The sequence below is a fragment of the Pristis pectinata genome, chromosome 22 (genome assembly GCF_009764475.1).
Source record: "Pristis pectinata isolate sPriPec2 chromosome 22, sPriPec2.1.pri, whole genome shotgun sequence".
NCBI classification, from domain to species: Eukaryota; Metazoa; Chordata; class Chondrichthyes; order Rhinopristiformes; family Pristidae; genus Pristis; species Pristis pectinata.
Genome location: NC_067426.1, coordinates 20796816 through 20814418, shown reverse-complemented (window position 1 = coordinate 20814418; position 17603 = coordinate 20796816). Strand labels below are relative to the sequence as shown.

The 17603-nt window shown below is 39.8% G+C and overlaps 1 protein-coding gene across 1 annotated transcript in view; it reads right to left on the bottom strand.

The window, feature by feature from the left end:
- Positions 1-17603, bottom strand: part of LOC127581584 (protein argonaute-1-like) — a 70750-nt gene that overhangs the window by 45975 nt on the left and 7172 nt on the right. Inside the window, exons 2-3 of the mRNA XM_052036070.1 lie at positions 3733-3919; positions 936-1056 (exon numbers count right to left, since the gene is read on the bottom strand). Coding sequence (XP_051892030.1) covers positions 936-1056; positions 3733-3919 — 308 coding nt within the window. The remainder of the gene's footprint in view (positions 1-935; positions 1057-3732; positions 3920-17603) is intronic.

Below are 17603 nucleotides of genomic sequence, written 5' to 3'. Positions count from 1 at the left end.
ACATTAATGTAATTATCTTGTGTTGGGTGTTTAGAGCCTATGTGTGTAATCTGCCTCGTTTTTGGATGCCACTGGTAATGGGAGTAATAAAGAATAGGAAGATCCTTAGAGACTCCAGAGGTAATAGTGCAGTGAAGGAAAGAGAAGTCATTGTAGCATACTCTGACAACATCAGGAAACAGACACGGCAGTTCCAATGATGGAATGAAATACTTAATTTATAATGCTGTAGTTGGGTTACATTAAAGTGGGCAGTACTGAGCCACACAGATCAAGAATATCCTAGGCTCTATCACCAATTTGTTTTCTATCACTGTGATGAGCTTTGAGCTGTTTTTAAGTTAGAGTACAGCATTAATTCAAACTGTAGTTGAATTACAAATCAGCTCGACAGTTTCCCTCAACATCAATGAAGTTAAAGAAATACAATCAGTGTTTCCACTCTGAATCATACTGCAGTACTCCACAATTGCTCTACATGCTACAAACATTGTGTGTTCCACTGAGATGCTTCTTGCAATTTGTTGCTGTTGAAAAGCACACAACAGCAGCCGCCACAAAATTGAGATACCACTCCAGTGAAACGGTATCACTGCTAAACCACATCAAATGGGGTAAATTTGGTAATTATCTAGAAAAGTCCCAAGAAGATCCATTCAGTGCAACAATTCTGCCAGATGTTTTAAGTAGTGCTGGATGGATATTTAACAGCAGGGCTAACCCAAGATGATTTTTACAACAACCTACATTGAAATGCAAATATAGTATCCCTGTATCAGCACATATTAGATCAAAAATTGGAAGTTTCCAATAAGCATTACTTTGTTCTACATGATGTGACTTTGATATTTTATTTTGAAGAAAAAATAAGTTTATCCCCATTCAATGAAGAGATAAAAGACTTCACCCCCTTCTCCACATGAGATGCAGCATACCCGATCCTGGCCAATTGGTAGTAGTGTTGCTGTATAAATATTCTTTTTCCCATCATAGACTGGCTTTCTGTCTCCAAAGATCTGAGGTTTGAAATGCTGAACCATGTACTCCACCACTTCCCTGCAAAACAAATGCATTGAGAAGGCAATCCTTACCAAGATTCAGAGGTATTTTAGGTAAGTTTTACTCCATTGACGTATGCATTTTTGGTTTTATTAACTGAAGTCATGTTTGGCAAGGTGTGATTTTTTCAGTTTTCAGAGTTGCAAGAATAAACACAGGCATCCCTCTGATGGCTGGATCATAAATGCAAGATAGATCTGTGATTTGCACTCACCATTCATGGATTGTGAAACATGTTCTCCTTATGCTGGATTATCTTCCCAAAATGTTAGCAAACTGAGAGATCTTCTCCCACCCATGGTCACTGGGAAGTGATAGCTTCAAATATGCTCAAATCAGGCATAGATCAATTCAAATAATGTGCAAAACCACTAGAGAAATCACTTAAATGGAACAAAAATACTTGCAAATCTTTTACTTTCAAATTTCTGGGATTAAATTGTCGAATTAATTTTAAATCGGAGACCTTAAGGCTCATCATACAATCCTCTAAAATCTCCTGAGCGCCTCCAAATCTGGCCTTCATGCATCCCCTATTCTAATCATGCCTTCAAAAGCATGTATGCTCAATTTGAATTCCCTTCCTGAAAATATTTGTCTTTCTACCACTTTCCTCCATTGAGGTGCTCATTGAAAACTTTTAGTCATGTCCTAATATCAACTTTTGTGGGTATAACTGAAGAATCTTGAAAAGTATCTGAGATGCTGCACTATATGAAAGCTGCTTTTTAACAGGCTGTTGTTGTTATTGAGAATCTAAGGCTGGCTTAGAAATTACCAGATCTGATTTTTAAACAGTTTTAAGTCTATGCAGGTAACAAGGAGGTCTTCTGCAGAAGAGAATGATCTCAGCACCAGATTACTATTGCATTTTTCCCCCAACTGGTAGGAAGGGCCATGCAATTCACAGAGATAATTTTATTTCAACAAGCCTCAATACTTATTTCTTCATCCCAAAGTTTTGACTTTCTCAACTTTACAAACCCAATAGCCAGTGTGTCAACCTTTTTTTAAGCAAACACTGAAAAGCTTGTCAAATTCCCCTGAAAGTGACTAATCAACATGTTGTCATCAATGAAATCACAAGTGCACAGATCACAATAAACATCACCATTTGTAAGATTTTCACATACATGTAGGGTTAACATAGTTTGTACATTGAATATGGAACAGAAGATTTGCACATATTGATCCCATTGCCACAACTGCATACAAGTGCAGTCCATGCTGATTTGATTTAGTAAGCATCTCAGTGAAAGAAAGGCAAAACTGTTTATCCACCCACTATTAATGTTTCTCAAACCTGATTCGTAGAGGGATAAATTCAAAGTGTAGTCAGAGAGCTATTTGGCTGTTTCCATCAGGAGAGATCTCAGAATACAAAGCAAGGAGCTAACAGCAATAAATCTTAATAAATTGTTAATTTATTAATAAATTAAATAAATAACAGTCCAAAATCTTTGATACAATTGTATATTACCGCACCTTACACTGCTTTGCAGACGCTGATTTTTTTATGGTGCGTTGTCTCTGGGGTCTGAACTCTCACAGATGCAAAGTGTCTGTACTTCAAAAGGTATGGACTGTGTGCTGCTGTACCAGGAACCTGGTGAGAACCAATGCCTCCCCATTGCTGTGTCAGGAACCTGGTAAGAACTCATCCCTTCTTATTGTTGCACATTGTCATGTCAGAAACATGGTAAAAGGCCCCAGCCCTCCGCTGGTGCTCTTGAGACAAGAATCCTCCATGTCCCGATATGAAAGGGTTGGCTTCACCCTGGCTAGTATGGTGTATATAGGACAGTGATGGTGCTAGCAGCACCAGTTCTAGGTCTTGACCATTCATATCCTATAGTCTCTCTGATCAGTTCCTGTTGGATATGATAGGAGTTGTTGTCCTCTCTTTTTTTTGAGCTTGTACCAGAGAGAAACCTCTCTGTTGGGGAGGGCAAAGCAGCCACACACAGAAGGGGAGGCAAGGCATTAGCACATCCAGTAGGAACCAATGAGAGAAACCATAGGATCTGGGTAGTTTGTCAACATATGGAGCACGTACTGCTAGTCCCCAGTGATGGCCCACATCTCAGCAATGAGTGGCTGCACTGCTCACATTGGCATGACCAACACCAGCCCTCACAGGCAGCCTTTCCATAATGAGTTGTGGACAATTCACTGCTAGGCTCCCAGCATAGCAAAAGGAAGGGCAAGGGTTCCCAAAAGGTTCCTAGCATGGCAGCACTGTCAGTAATGCATGCAATAATGACCCCTTTTAACCTTTATTCCATTAACACTCTTGTACCTGGGAATTCATCCTGAGCATTAAGTGAGGGACCCATGTATTAGAAAGGCTGTGTGTACTGTTGATATCTTTCCCAAACTGTGAACATCTGGACAGAAGACAACCAAACCATCTATTATGCTGTTACATCTCCTTTACAGTATTATTTTACACACAACAGTTTTACATGATTGATCAACAAGGATGCAATAAACTATTCTTAGGTCATATCACAGCATTTTTCACTGAACATAATATTACAGGGTTATCAGAGGGCATCAAACAGTAAGATGACAGCAAGTATAAACTACACTGCCAATAAAAGCTCATGATTTGATCCAACAGTCTATATTTGGAAGATTTATTCTGAACCATCTGGTTGACTTAATGGGTACCTGTTTACTCTCCGCGGACACTTGTCTGGCTTTATATCCACCTCGTAATGGTAAACATCAATTTTCGGAATATCAACTTCGAAGTAGTTGGCTAGTAGTTTAATCGGCTTGCCGATTGTTCCTATTCCTGGTCGTCGAGGTGCTTGGAACACCTGCTGCAGAGGTGGCACATATGGGCCAACTGCTGCTGTAAAGACGAGAGAAAGTTTGTTATCAGACAATCAATCTTTTAAACAGTAACTTGCACGGGCTGATATTGTATTCTTACATGACTCCTATGGAAAGTTATGGGGTCCATTCTCACCTCCTCCTACTCTACACAAATAATGTATACCTCATTATTATTTTCAAATATGTGATCAGCTTTCATTCAGGTGGCAACAATACCCAGATTTATCTTTCCACCATCACTTTTGTAACTGTTGCAATACTAATTAACTTCATTCGGTTTTTAGACAGAGCAGAGAGAATTCACATCAGCCAAGTAGCCACTTTTGTTTGACAGAAAATCTTCAACCAGATACTAATGTCTTTCCTTGACTACTCAGACAGGTTGAAACTGTTAAATGTTGAGGTCCACTCATATCCTATACTCCCTCTCATTAGTTCCTGTTGGATGTGGTAGGAGTTGTTGTCTTCCCCTCTTTTTTGAGCTTGTTACCAGAGAGAAACCTCTCAGATGGGGAGGGCAAAACAGCCACACTGGATCTAGATTTACACTCATGCCAAAGTGGAAGTTAATCCCTTTATCAATCTACTATCATAATCCCTCAATACCTCATTTTATAGAAGTTGGAAGTTTGATGTTTTGCACTTCTAGTGGAGGAAGGAATGAACACATCTCTAACTATCCCAAAATAAATTCAACTAGCACTGTTACAACAAAAATTTGAATGAAGTATTTTCAGACAGGGTTGTGGATAATCACTAATTAATTTCATACTAGTAGGATCAGTCAAGTACAGTGCTTTGTGTCTAAATTTTAAAAAAACTTTTGCATGTGTTGTAAATAAAAATAAACAAAACTACAGAAGAGACCAAGCAGTAGTGAGCACTTTCCAATAAACACAATAAACTAACACAAGGCACCAATAGAGAAATGGCTTCTCTTTACATTTGTGCCGTGAGGCTGCCGTTCCCTCTCACCTCCTGGATAGAGAGGTCACACATACTTCACCTCTCCATGGCAGAGGCAGCTAAACTCGTACTTTGTTATGGAGATTCAAATGGTGGGACAGGGGCCATGTGTCCTTTAGATACAATGCGCTCACTCAACAGTGCAAAATCTGCTCTTCATTAGAAATGCAGCAGCTTGGGACACCAAACAGTTGTTCACACACTGCACTGCCCCCGCACATTAAAATCCTTGTATCACTCACAACCGATGACAAGGCCTTTAAGCAATTCTTAATCACACCCCTTGGACAAGAACTTCTAGTCTAGGAAGCAATATATGAGAGGGGGAGTGTGTTGGTGGGCGGAGGTAAGGGGTGGGGGGGGGGAATGGTGGTGGAGGGTGGTTAGAGAACAGCTCTCCATATTTTAAAAGGCAAAAATAATCCATATACAAAAATTAAAAGTCCTAGGTATATTTAAAAATGCACTTAATCTTTTCTTACATTTTATAATTGTATCACATTTAAATTGCAAAATGTTTGAAAGTAATTCCTAAAAAGAAGAAAAAGTTAAAACTACCAAAAAAAAGTGGAAGGTCAGATACCAGGTAATAATAGTGATCAAATTTCTAAAGGGTTGATGAAATTTAAAAGGTAAAGGTATAATTTGTTAGAGAGAGGGTAATAGGCAGTGTCTCCCTGATCTTATCGAGGTAATCCAAGCTGCATCCTAACTGCCTCAACACCAGTTTACCAATCACCTCTGGTCATTGTTACCTAGTCTGGTTTCCATCTAAACAATGTCTCATTTTTTAAAAGTAGCTGAATGGTCTTTGACCTGAAAGATTAACACTGTATTTCCACGTATGCTGTCTGACCTGCAAAGTGCTTCTAGCATTTTCTGTCCTAGTTGCATTACAGCATCTGCAGTTTTTGATTTTCATTTAAAAGTATCATTTTTGAATCCTTCATTGCTCTTGTCCCTCCCTTTTTCTCATCTCCTTAAGCCCTATTATCATCTCAGATATCTCAGTACCTCTCGTTCTTCCCTCTTGAATACCCTTGAAATTCACTGCTTCACCACTGACAACTATTTCTCAGTTGCCACTGGCACTAAATTCCCTACATTGCCCCCCTTCCATCACTAAGAACTCTCACCACCTGGGACGTGCCCTCTTCTCATTACTACCATCAGGGAGGAGGTACAGGAGCCTGAAATGCACATTCAACAATTCAGAAACAACTTCTTCCCTTCTGCCATCAGATTTCTGAATGGTCCATGAACACTACCTCATTATTCCTTTTTTTTGCACTATTTATTTTCGTAATTTATAGTAATTTTGTCTTTGCACTGTACTGCTGCTGCAAAATAACAAATTTCACATCTTATAGTCAGTGATAATAAATCTAATTCCCCAGCATCGCTACCTCTTTATTATTTTATGACATACCTGACTGCTTTTTGACATCTGCCCTAATTTCGTAGGTGGCTCAGTGACATATTTTATTGGTTAATGTTCTTATGCCAAGGGTATTTTATGAAAGGAATTTGAAATTATCATTGATAGAATATAAGCTGCTCAGTTTAGCTGGACTTTATGGAGAATGGCAGACTAGATGTCAGCTCAGATATCTGGGGAAGAAACAGAATTAACTGGTGGGTGTTTGCCTTTGAACAGGACCTGAACTAGTTTTTAGCTGAACCTGTGATCATATATATTACATCATTCCAGGACTTCTCTGACTCCAGCGGGATCAGACAAAATATTCAACCTCCCCCTGCTTCAATCTCAGGTTCCCTCCTGTTTTAAGAAGACCACTATCATCCCGGTACCAAAGAAAAGCAAGGTAACATGCCTCAATGACTACCGACCAGTGGCTCTGACATTCACCATCATGAAGTGCTTTGAGAGGTTGGTCACGGCATGCATCAGCTCCAGCCTACCAGACAACCTGGACCCAATGCAATTCACCTATCAGCGAAACAGGTCTACAGCGGATGCCATCTCCCTGGCCCTACACTCAGCTCTGGAGCATCTGGACAGTAAAGACACATACGTTAGACTATTGTTTATTGACTACAGCTCTCCCTTCAATACAATAATTCCAAGCAAGCTTGTCACCAAACTCCGAGACCTAGGACTCAACACCTCCCTCTGTAACTGGATCCTTGACTTTCTAACAAACAAACTGCAATCAGTGAGGATAGGCAGCAATACCTCCAGCACGATTACTCTCAACACTGGTGCCCCACAAGGCTGCGTCCTCAGCCCTCTACTCTACTCCCTATACACTCATGACTGTGTGGCCAGATTCTGCTCTAACTCCATCTACAAGTTTGCAGATGATACCACAGTTGTAGGCGGTATCTCAAACAGCGATGAGTCAGAGTACAGGAAGGAGATAGAGAGCTTAGTGGAATGGTGTCATGACAACAACCTTTCCCTCAATGTCAACAAAACAAAAGAGCTGGTCATTGACCAGGAAAGGGGGCAGTGTACATGCACCCGTCTACATCAATGGTGCTGAGGTCCAGAGGGTTGAGAGCTTCAAGTTCCTGGGAGTGAACATCACCAACAGCCTGTCCTGGTCAAATCACATAGGTGCCATGGTCAAGAAAGCCACCAGTGCCTCTACTTCCTCAGGAAGCTAAAGAAATTTGGTTTGTCCCCTTTGACTCTCACCAACTTTTACCGATGCACCACAGAAAGCATCCTATCTGGATGTATCACGGCTTGGTACGGCAACTGCTCTGCCCAGGACTGCAAGAAGCTGCAGAGTTGTGGACACAGCCCAGCGCATCACGGACACCAGCCTCCCCTTCTTGGACTCTGTCTTTACCTCTCATTGTCTTGGTGTAGCAGCCAGCATAATCAAAGACCCCACCCACCTGGGACATTCTCTCTTCTCTCCTCTTCCATCGGGTAGACGATACAGGAGCCTGAGGGCACATATCACCAGACTTAAGGACAGCTTCTACCCCACTGTGATAAGACTATTGAATGGTTCCCTTATACAATGAGATGGACTATGACCTCATGATCTTCCTTGTTGTGACCTTGCACCTTATTGCACTGCACTTTCTCTGTAGCTGTGACACTTTACTCTGTACTGTTACTGTTTTTACCTGTACTACCTCAATGCACTTTGTACTAACTCAATGTAACTGCACTGTGTAATGAATTGACCTGTATGATCGGTTTGTAAGTCAAGCTTTTCACTGTACCTCAGTACAAGTGACAATAATAAACCAATACCAATATCCCAGAGCATTTCCCCTCCCCATTACTTTTTCCTTTTTTTTCGTCCTAGGATATGCTTGCTGGATCAAAATCGTCTAATTTCTAACTTATAGCACAATGGAAGTGCCTTCACCAAATGGATTGTTAACTGTTCAAGGCAATGGGTCACCAGCTTCCTTAGAGAAGTCAGGGATGGAAATTAAATACAGTCTTTTCCAGTAATGATTACACCTCATGAATGAGCAGAGTTCTGGAACCAAGAACACAGAAAGGATATCGGAAAGATGGAAAATGTAACATGATTAAGAGACTTAAATGTAGCATGAATAAATTAGGTTTCTTGTCACTGAAGAAGATACAACTGAGGAGCACTTAACCATGATCATGAAATTATTCAAGCTCAAAAATAAGGAATACGAGTCAGAATTAGCTGAGAAAGAACAACAGGATATCAGCATAAGCTAAGATGGATTCAAGGAGGATGAAAGAAAATTTAATTTCACAGGGAATGGTTGGCTTCAGCCCTCAGCAACATCATCCAAAACATTGTCAGTTTCCACATGTGCTCGTAATCCCCAGTTCTAGAAGGAGCAGTGTCCCTAAACTACCTGATTGCTTGTATCACATCCAGTACTTGATGGGCAGAATTTTTCCCTAAGTATGGAGAAGACTGAAGCCAAGGTCTTTGGTCTCCATCACAAACTCTTTTCCTACTTGGTTTGATGTGTTTCAGACTTTGTTTTCACACCATCACTACAACTGATTATTTCCACCTCTGTACCATCTCTTGATATTCCACTGTGTCAGCTCATCTGGAACTTATTCATGCCTTTGCTACCATTAGACTTGGCGATTTCAATCCACAACTGCCAAATTCTTTTGTTCTACTCCCCATAAATCCAAAATTATTCAAATCCCCCTTACCCATATTCTAACTTCCACAAAGTTCCATTCACTCATCACCCCCGTGCTTTGTGACTCTCAACTTGAGTTAAGTAATAATACAATTTTAAAATTCTCATCCTTGTTTTCAAATTTACGATACCATCTCTTTCTAGTTCATCAATTTATCTATTCCATCCCTGTGGCCAGATCTCTTTTTCTTCATTTAAAATATCTCTCAAACATCTACCTTCTTGACAAAGGCTTTGCTCACTTCTGCAATATCAGAAAATGGTTGAGCTTCAATCATTCTTTGATATTCCTTTTGTAAATCACTTTGGAACAATTTGCCATACTAAGGGTGCTATATAATTGGAAAATGTTGGTTTTATTGAAGAAACATGGAGGGCAGAACATGCAAGTTTCCCTAGAGTAAAGTAGCTCAAAAATTGCACGCCTGGTACTGCAGCAGTTTTGAATCCTTTGCTTAAAATTTCTTTTTAATTGCAAATTTGTTTTTAAACCTTGTAAGCAACAACAGCATAGTCCCTTTCTACAAATAATTTATTCAAACAGATAAGCAAAATTAAATACAAATCACCAATCATACAAACATTCTGTGCATGATGAGTCTCTGGTGAACCTTTGCTTCACCTTTAATTACAATCACGGGAATATAAAAGAGCACACCTAATTTAGCTTTTCAGAAATATTTCATAAATATTGTTTTTATCCATGTTGGTTATAGCCATCCTTTCTCTTCTAAATTGGCCCCAAAAAGCACAGTTGAAATTGCAAAATTAAATGAACACAGCGTCCATTCCAAAAATAAAGAGGCATTTTGTATTTCTATTAACCCACAGTACAATTTGAAATAACCAACGTGGAATTTGAAAGTGGCAAACATTACAGCAAAAGAATATTGAAACTGGAATTAATCATAGCATCTGAGGGAAATCAATAAGTTCTTGAGAGAAAAAAAATTGTGGGAAAAAGAATACAAGAACAGGATTTTAGGTGCTCTAATGTAGAGATGGCCCAGACACAATGGGTTGAATGACAGCCTCTGCTGACATTTGGCATTTCAATCAATGTATGACCTTGCTGTGTCATATTTGGAACTTGCTTTGGCTGCCATGTTTAATTTTAAAATAGGACAGCAAGGTTTGGAATGTATTGTGTATAAATATTCATGAAAAAAGTAATTTCTTTTTTTTGAAAGTAAAACAACTCAAAATAGTCTCTTGTTAACATGGTCTACTAGCTTATAAAGGTCACAATAAATGCACTAAACCATTCATCATTATCTATCCATAGCACAAGAATCTAGTAAACCTGGTGCCAAGATCCAGTGCCATACCATGCTAGGTACAAGTATCCATGCCGACAGATTGAGGAGAGCTGCCTTATAGCTTCACAATCACATCTATGCAGGCAAAAACAATTCTTCCATTTTTGTTTGGTACAAGATAGGGATAAACTCAGATAATAAGAGCAGGTGTTGAATAGGGTGGGGAGAAGTGTTTACTGACAGACTTAGAGGAAAGGGTGGTAATGTTATTGCAATTCTGTCAAGTTTATACAACCTTAATCAGCAGCATAAGCATTACCAAAATGAACTCTAATTGAGAAATAATTAATGTTGCCAATTTATAGTGACAATTCACTGTGAGCCTAACCAATTTGTGGCTTGAACTACAATGTCAACCACAATCAATCTGCATCCAATACATAATAATGTATTGCATTATATAGCTTATAAGGTAATGCAAGCTGTAAAAGAACTGCCACAGAATGTCCAACTGCCTCCAATTGTATGATGTAAAATTACAGAGCAAGAGTAGTAGTGGGTGACTGCAGCAATTCTGTGCCAGTATATCAGACTTGCATCACAAAGATTAAAATGTTTGCTTATTCTACACACTAGTAATTTTTTCAATCTCTGGTACTTAAACTTCAAAGTTTGTGCAAACTTTTTTTTAAAACATCATTCCCTCTCTTTGCATGTCATTTTTCACTCTGCAACTAATTTAAAATGCTCCGTCTCTTTGTGCTTGTCTTTGCTTCTGGTCCGTCCATTAACTACCTTTGTCCATTCTCTCTATATTGCCATCTGTCACTTAGTCTGTGTCCATGCTCATGCAGAAAAGCAGGCCAACTGTCACAAGTAATCTTTTCAAATCATCTGACCTTTTAAGATTTCAAGAAAAACAGATGCATTTTAAGGTATCTGTGGCCTTCTAAGTAACAAAACTGTAAGTTAAGATTTATTAGATTTGTTGCCCCATTTTAAAATTAAATGTATTACATTTTCTGTTTGAAAAACAAAGAGAAAGTGAAGGGAGAAAGCCAATGCTAATGCTTACAAGAAATTGAAGTGCCAGAGGTGAAATACATATTGTAATCTCATTACCATATTAGCTTCCTCCCACTATCAAACTGCAAAGTTTATTGGTGCAAGCTTTAGGTACGGAATTTCTCTTCTCAGTCTTTGTGCTTCACAAGTCACCGAAAAGTCAGCAATAATAGTAACAGTATGAATCATCATGGCACACAGAATAGAACTGTATGGTCTGGTCCTCTTATTCAGCAGCCTTGGAAAGAATTAGTCAATGAGCAATCCTGCAGTTTGCTTCCGAGCCCTTTTAATATTTAGATATTTAAAGCACACATTGCTTTTTCCAGTCAAAAACAGTATTGTCCTAAAGCCTACCTAGATATGATATGGATAAAAGTACCCTGGTAGAAATACTTTACGAAAGAGTACATAAGAAATAGGAGCAGTAGGCCATCTGGCCCATCGAGCCTGCTCCACCATTCAATAAGATCATGGGTGATCTGGCCATTGTCTCAGCTCCACCTATCTGCCTTTTCCCCAGAACCCTTAATTCCCCTACTATGCAAAAATCTATCTAACCGTGTCTTAAATATATTTAATGCAGTAGCCCCTGCTGCTTCCCTGGGCAGAGAATTCAACAGATTCGCTACTCTCTGGGAAAAGCAGCTCCTCCTCATCTCTGTCCTAAATCTACTCCCCTGAATCTTGAGGCTATGTCCCCTGGTTCTAGTCTCACTTACCAGTGAAACTTTCTCTAAAGATGTGTACGAATGAGAAAATGTGAGTATATTTTAATGATAATCACAAAAAAATGTTTTTCCTCGAATAGTGCTATGTGGCACCCATCTGAATCTCAAACATGCAGATGGAGGGAGCATCATTACAGCTGAAGTAGTAGCCTATATTTTGTGTACACCCCAAATCAGGCATGAATCCATAAATTTCAGACTTGGATAATGAAGTTTCTAATTTACCAGTTCAAATCTGAGAAGTTAAATGAGATGTTTCCCAGCTCAATACACTTCAGCTTTATCAGTTTGCCTCCTACCTGGAATTTATTCCATCTTCAGTTCATGCACAAAAAAGTCAATTAAAACTTTGGCACACGACATGTTGAACAAATGCCAGACTCTAGGACTGTTTGTCTTAAGCACCATTAAGGGGCATTTGAAGATTCATAGCTGGCTCCAAGTTCACTGTAGTGGAATGTAAAATGAAGCAAGGCTCTTACCCTCACTTGCTGTATATTTGCCACAAAGAGTGGGGGGGGAGGGGGGGGCAAGTTGCCCTGAAACAAAAAATAGGACAGTATCAACATTCAGAGTAGATGATTAAAATTGCTGTCCAATGTAGCCCTACAGCATAATGGACATATGGCCATACAGCACAAAAACAGGCCCTTCAGCCCACCTTGTTCATGTGGTGCATCAAGTACCTATCGACACTAATCCCATTTCCCAGAACTTGGTTCACAGCCTCCTATGCCTTGGTGATTTAAGTGCTCATCTAGATACTTAAATGTTGTGCAAGTCTCTGCCTCCACCACCTACTTAGGCAGTGCATTCCTTTGGGTGAAGTTCTTCTTCAAATCCCTTCTAAACCACTCACCATTGCCCTAAATTTATGCCCTCTGGCTTTAAATATCTCTGCTATGAGGAAATGTTTTCTATTATCTACACCTCCCACAATTTTGTCTACTTTTCTCAGGGCAACTCTCAATCTCCTTCACTCCAAGGAAAGCAAACCTAGCCCATGCAGCCTCTCCTTATAACTGACTCTATCCAAAGCAACAGCCCTTGTGAATCTCCCCTTCATAGGTGGATGTAAAAACAGAAGGACCAAGGTGAAAGGAGGCCATCCAGCCTAATTCTTTTAGTGCCTCAATCCTTCCGCTGTACCATCCAGTTGTATTTTAATACCCATTTTTGTCTCTTGTCATTAATTTGTTCATAAAATTGAAACACGTACATGACTTAAGTGTTTTCGACAGGAAATAGTGATGAGGCTGACACTCAGAAAAGCACCGAGGATGTGCTTTCTTTTAAGATGAAATGCTAAACTGAGGTCTGTCTGCCTTCATATATGGACGAAGGTCCATAAGAGTATTTTGAATGGCGAGCTCTGACCAACATTTATCTCCCAGCCATGGATTATCTGATTTTTTATCTCAGAACTGACAATGGGACTTTGCAAAATACGCTGTTGTTTTTTCTAGCTTCTAAAATTGGCTGTTTTACACTCTGGGATGTCAAGGGGGTGAAAATATTATTTTGCTGAACACCATCGTTCCTTTAGTTATGAAATGAATATTGAATCACTATGGTACGTTTTAGCACAGATATACAAGATCACATTTTCCCAAGCCTGTACTTTGCTCACAGTTCACAATATTTCTCATCTCAGCAACTACCCTCTCTGCAGCCAAAGTTGAAGCTAAAATCATGAAAATCATTTTTAATATATACACTTGCTCACAGTAAGCATTTTAGAACCACTGAACCAGGAAGTTGCCAATCCCAAAGCATTCCTCTCTCCTATTATTCTCAATTTATAAGAAGCTTCCCCTCTCTATAGGTATTAACGTAGAAGATAAAACAGGTAAGGGCTGGTGACAGAATACAGACATCTTTTACAAATCACAAATAGAGTATCAATTCTTACATAAATCAGGAAAACAATCGAGGCATAGGCAAGAATCTTATTTATAGTCCAGCACTCTCACCACATTGAGAGGGTATCATGTCTATGTCCAAAATCCCTCTATAACTTTCACCCAGAAAAACTTCCCAAGGAATCAGGTGAATTCATGCATGTTCTGATTTTTGTAATATATTCACAGGACATGGGCACCACTGGCAAGCTGAGCATTTATCTTCTATCCATGACTGCACTTGAATTGAGAGGCTTGCCTTCATATTTCACAGGACAGTTCAGAGTCAAACATATTGTTAATCATCAACAGTCTTTATCAGAATGTTTAAGAACACAGTTCCTTAATGAACTGGATGGGTTTTTAACCACCATTTGGCAGATCTGCAGACACTATAATTGACATAGATTTTTAATCTATTATTTAATACATATAATTTAATTTCATTGCCAACCAAGTTGGGATTTGAACCTACTTCGCTGGATCAGTATGTTGGGCTTCTTTACTTCAGTCTGGCAATTGGGTGCACTTCAATGGTCTTCAACAACTTGGCTAAGGGAATCCTGTACAATATTCCTGCGCAAAGTTATTTGTATTCTGTGCTGGGAGGTGTGACAATTCAAGTACTTGTCCAGATATTTAAATGTTGTGCGAGTCTCTGCCTCTGCCACCTACTTCAGCAGTGCATTTCCTCTGGGTGAAAAAGGAGGTATCCATGTCCATGGAACTCTTTTTTTACCACATCATCAATATTTTCAGAAACACTGGCAAAAGAAAAAGTGCTGTCCTGCTCAATTCCCCCAAAAGAGTTCTTTTTTCATTGTTAAAGACCATGTTAAATAATGTTGTTAACAGGTGCTCAAAACAGTCCAGGCACTCTGCTTCACACTCTTGCGTCCCTTTCAGTTAATCCAAAGCACATGATCCTGCAAGTCAGATGCGTAACCTTGTATAATACCATGATACAAAAGTAATTTGCTGTGTTGATGATGAAAGCATACAAGCCAATTGATGTGGAATATGCTGCAAATCACAATGGCACAAGTAGAAGTGTTCTTAGAATTACAACTAATTCAAAGTTGCAATCTCTAGTTGGTACTTCTCTAACTCCTGTCCACTGTCATTTATTCTCAGCCGTTTAAGACTGCATTACATGGAAAGAGAAACAAAATTATTTCAAATTTCAGGCACCTGCAGTTTTTTTTAATTTGCTTTTCAATCTTTTATTATTCAGCAGCTTTTCCAATTAAGGCACCTGGGAGAAGTGAATAGATATGCAACATACAATTATATAACACCTAACGCACAGAATAGTGCCACTGTAAGGTTCATTGGAATACAATTAAAATAAATGTCATGAACAAAATGCAAGATCACTAGAGGTGACCAAATTAAAATTTTGGCATATAACAGATGAATAACTGCAAAAGCAGAAAGACTGAAATTTAGGAAAAGAATTTCAGAAACATTAGACATCAGAGACCAAAAGTAACAATGAGGACAGGTATAATCTGAATTAATTGAAGATTATGGAAGGTGCTGATGAGTTGCTGGCCAAGAAAGGAGTCTAGAAGTTAACAAATAGATGAATGAAGGTTTCAGTGGAACAGGCTTGTGCCGTGCAGAAGAAAGAGAGTTCATGCAACAGAGATGGAAATGTATATTCTGTTGTTTGAAAGCTCATCTTGGGGTATAAACGTGTGAAAAATTACTGACAGGAGTTTGAACATTGGGAAGATCAAATGCATTCTCTTCAGCCTTCATAATGTCTGGCTGGTGGAAATCACAGTATAACCAAGACAGAACTAGCAATCCAAATGTCTGGACAAATAATTGTTAATCAAACCGAGACAGACTGAGAATTTGAGTTGTTATTCTTAGAGTTACTGTATCAATGAGCCATACAATGTAGGACCCAGGCCTTTATAGAACATAGAAAACCTACAGCACAATTCAGGCCCTTCGGCCCACAAAGCTGTGCCAAACATGTCCCTACCTTAGAAATTACTAGGCTTACCCATAGCCCTCTATTTTTCTCAGCTCCATGTACCTATCCAAAAGTCTCTTAAAAGACCCTATCATTTCCGCCTCCACCACCGTTGCCGGCAGCCCATTCCACGCACTCACCACTGAGTAAAAAGCTTACCCCTGACATCTCCTCTGTACCTACTCCCCAGCACCTTAAACCTGTGTCCTCTTGTGGCAACCATTTCAGCCCTGGGAAAAAGCCTCTGACTACCTACACGATCTATGCCTCTCATCATCTTATACACCTCTATCAGGTCACCCTGTCAGATCAACATCCTTGTAAATCTCCTCTACACCCTCTCTATGGCTTCCACATCCTTCCTGTAGTGAGGCAACCAGAACTGAGCACAGTACTCCAAGTGGGGTCTGACCAGGGTCCTATATAGCTGCAACATTACCTCTCGGCTCCTAAATTCAATTCCATGATTGATGAAGGACAATGCACCATATGCCTTCTTAACCACAGATACAACTTGTGCAGCCGCTTTGAGCATCCTATGGACTCGGACCCCACTCCCCTGCCTTCTCAACATAAACTTTGATGCCCTGGCTACTCAGATAACCATCGATCTCTGCCTCAAATACACCCAATGACTTTGTCTCCACAGCCACCCGTGGCAATAAATTCCACAGATTCAACACTCTCTGGCGAAAGAAATTTCTCCGCATTTCTGTTCTGAACGGGCGCCCTTCAATCCTGAAGTCGTGCCCTCTTGTATGAGACTCCCCTACCATGGGAAACAACTTTGCCACATCTATTCTGTCCAGGCCTTTTAACACTCAAAATGTTTCTATGAGGTCCCCCCTCATTCTCACCATGTCTATACCAACCATCAAGTACCTATGCATACCAATCCCATTTACCAGCATTTGGTCCAACATGAGACACTTCACTTGTGGCCAGTGAAGATTTAAATATCTCCCTCTTTCTTTCCCTACTATAGCATCCTGGGATACATTTCATCAGGCCCAGAGGATCTACTCACCTCTATGCCAGGTAAGCCATGTAATACCTCCTCCTTTCTAATCTTAACATGCTTCAGAATTTCATCGCCCCAACTACAATGCTTTTCTCCTTAGTGAACTGCATTAATTAACCAGATCTTCTGGCTCCATGCAGAAAAAGCCCCCTTGGTCCCTAATGGATTGGATTGGACTGGATTATGTGTACTGAAATACAGTGAAAAACTTTGTTTGCATGCCATCCAGGGAGGTCATGCTATAAGTAGGTGCATTGATATAGTAAAAAGAAAACAGAATGCAGAATATCGTGTTGCAGCTACAGAGAAAGTGCAATCCAGGAAAAGAAATAAAGTGCACTGGCCACAATGAGGTAGATTGGGAGATCAAAAATTCATTGTTAGTGTACGAGAAGTCAGTTCAAGAGTCTGATAAAAGCAGAATAGAAGCTGTCCCAGAGTCTGGTGGCGCATGTTTTCAAGCTTTTGTATCTTCTGCCGACAGGAGAGGGGAGAAGAGAGAATGACCAGGGTTGGAGGGATCCTTGATTACATTGGCTACTTTCCCAAAGCAGTGGGAAGTGTAGACGGAGTCAATGGAGGGGAGGCTGGTTTGCGTGATGGACTGGGCTGCGTTCACAATTCTCTCCAATTTCT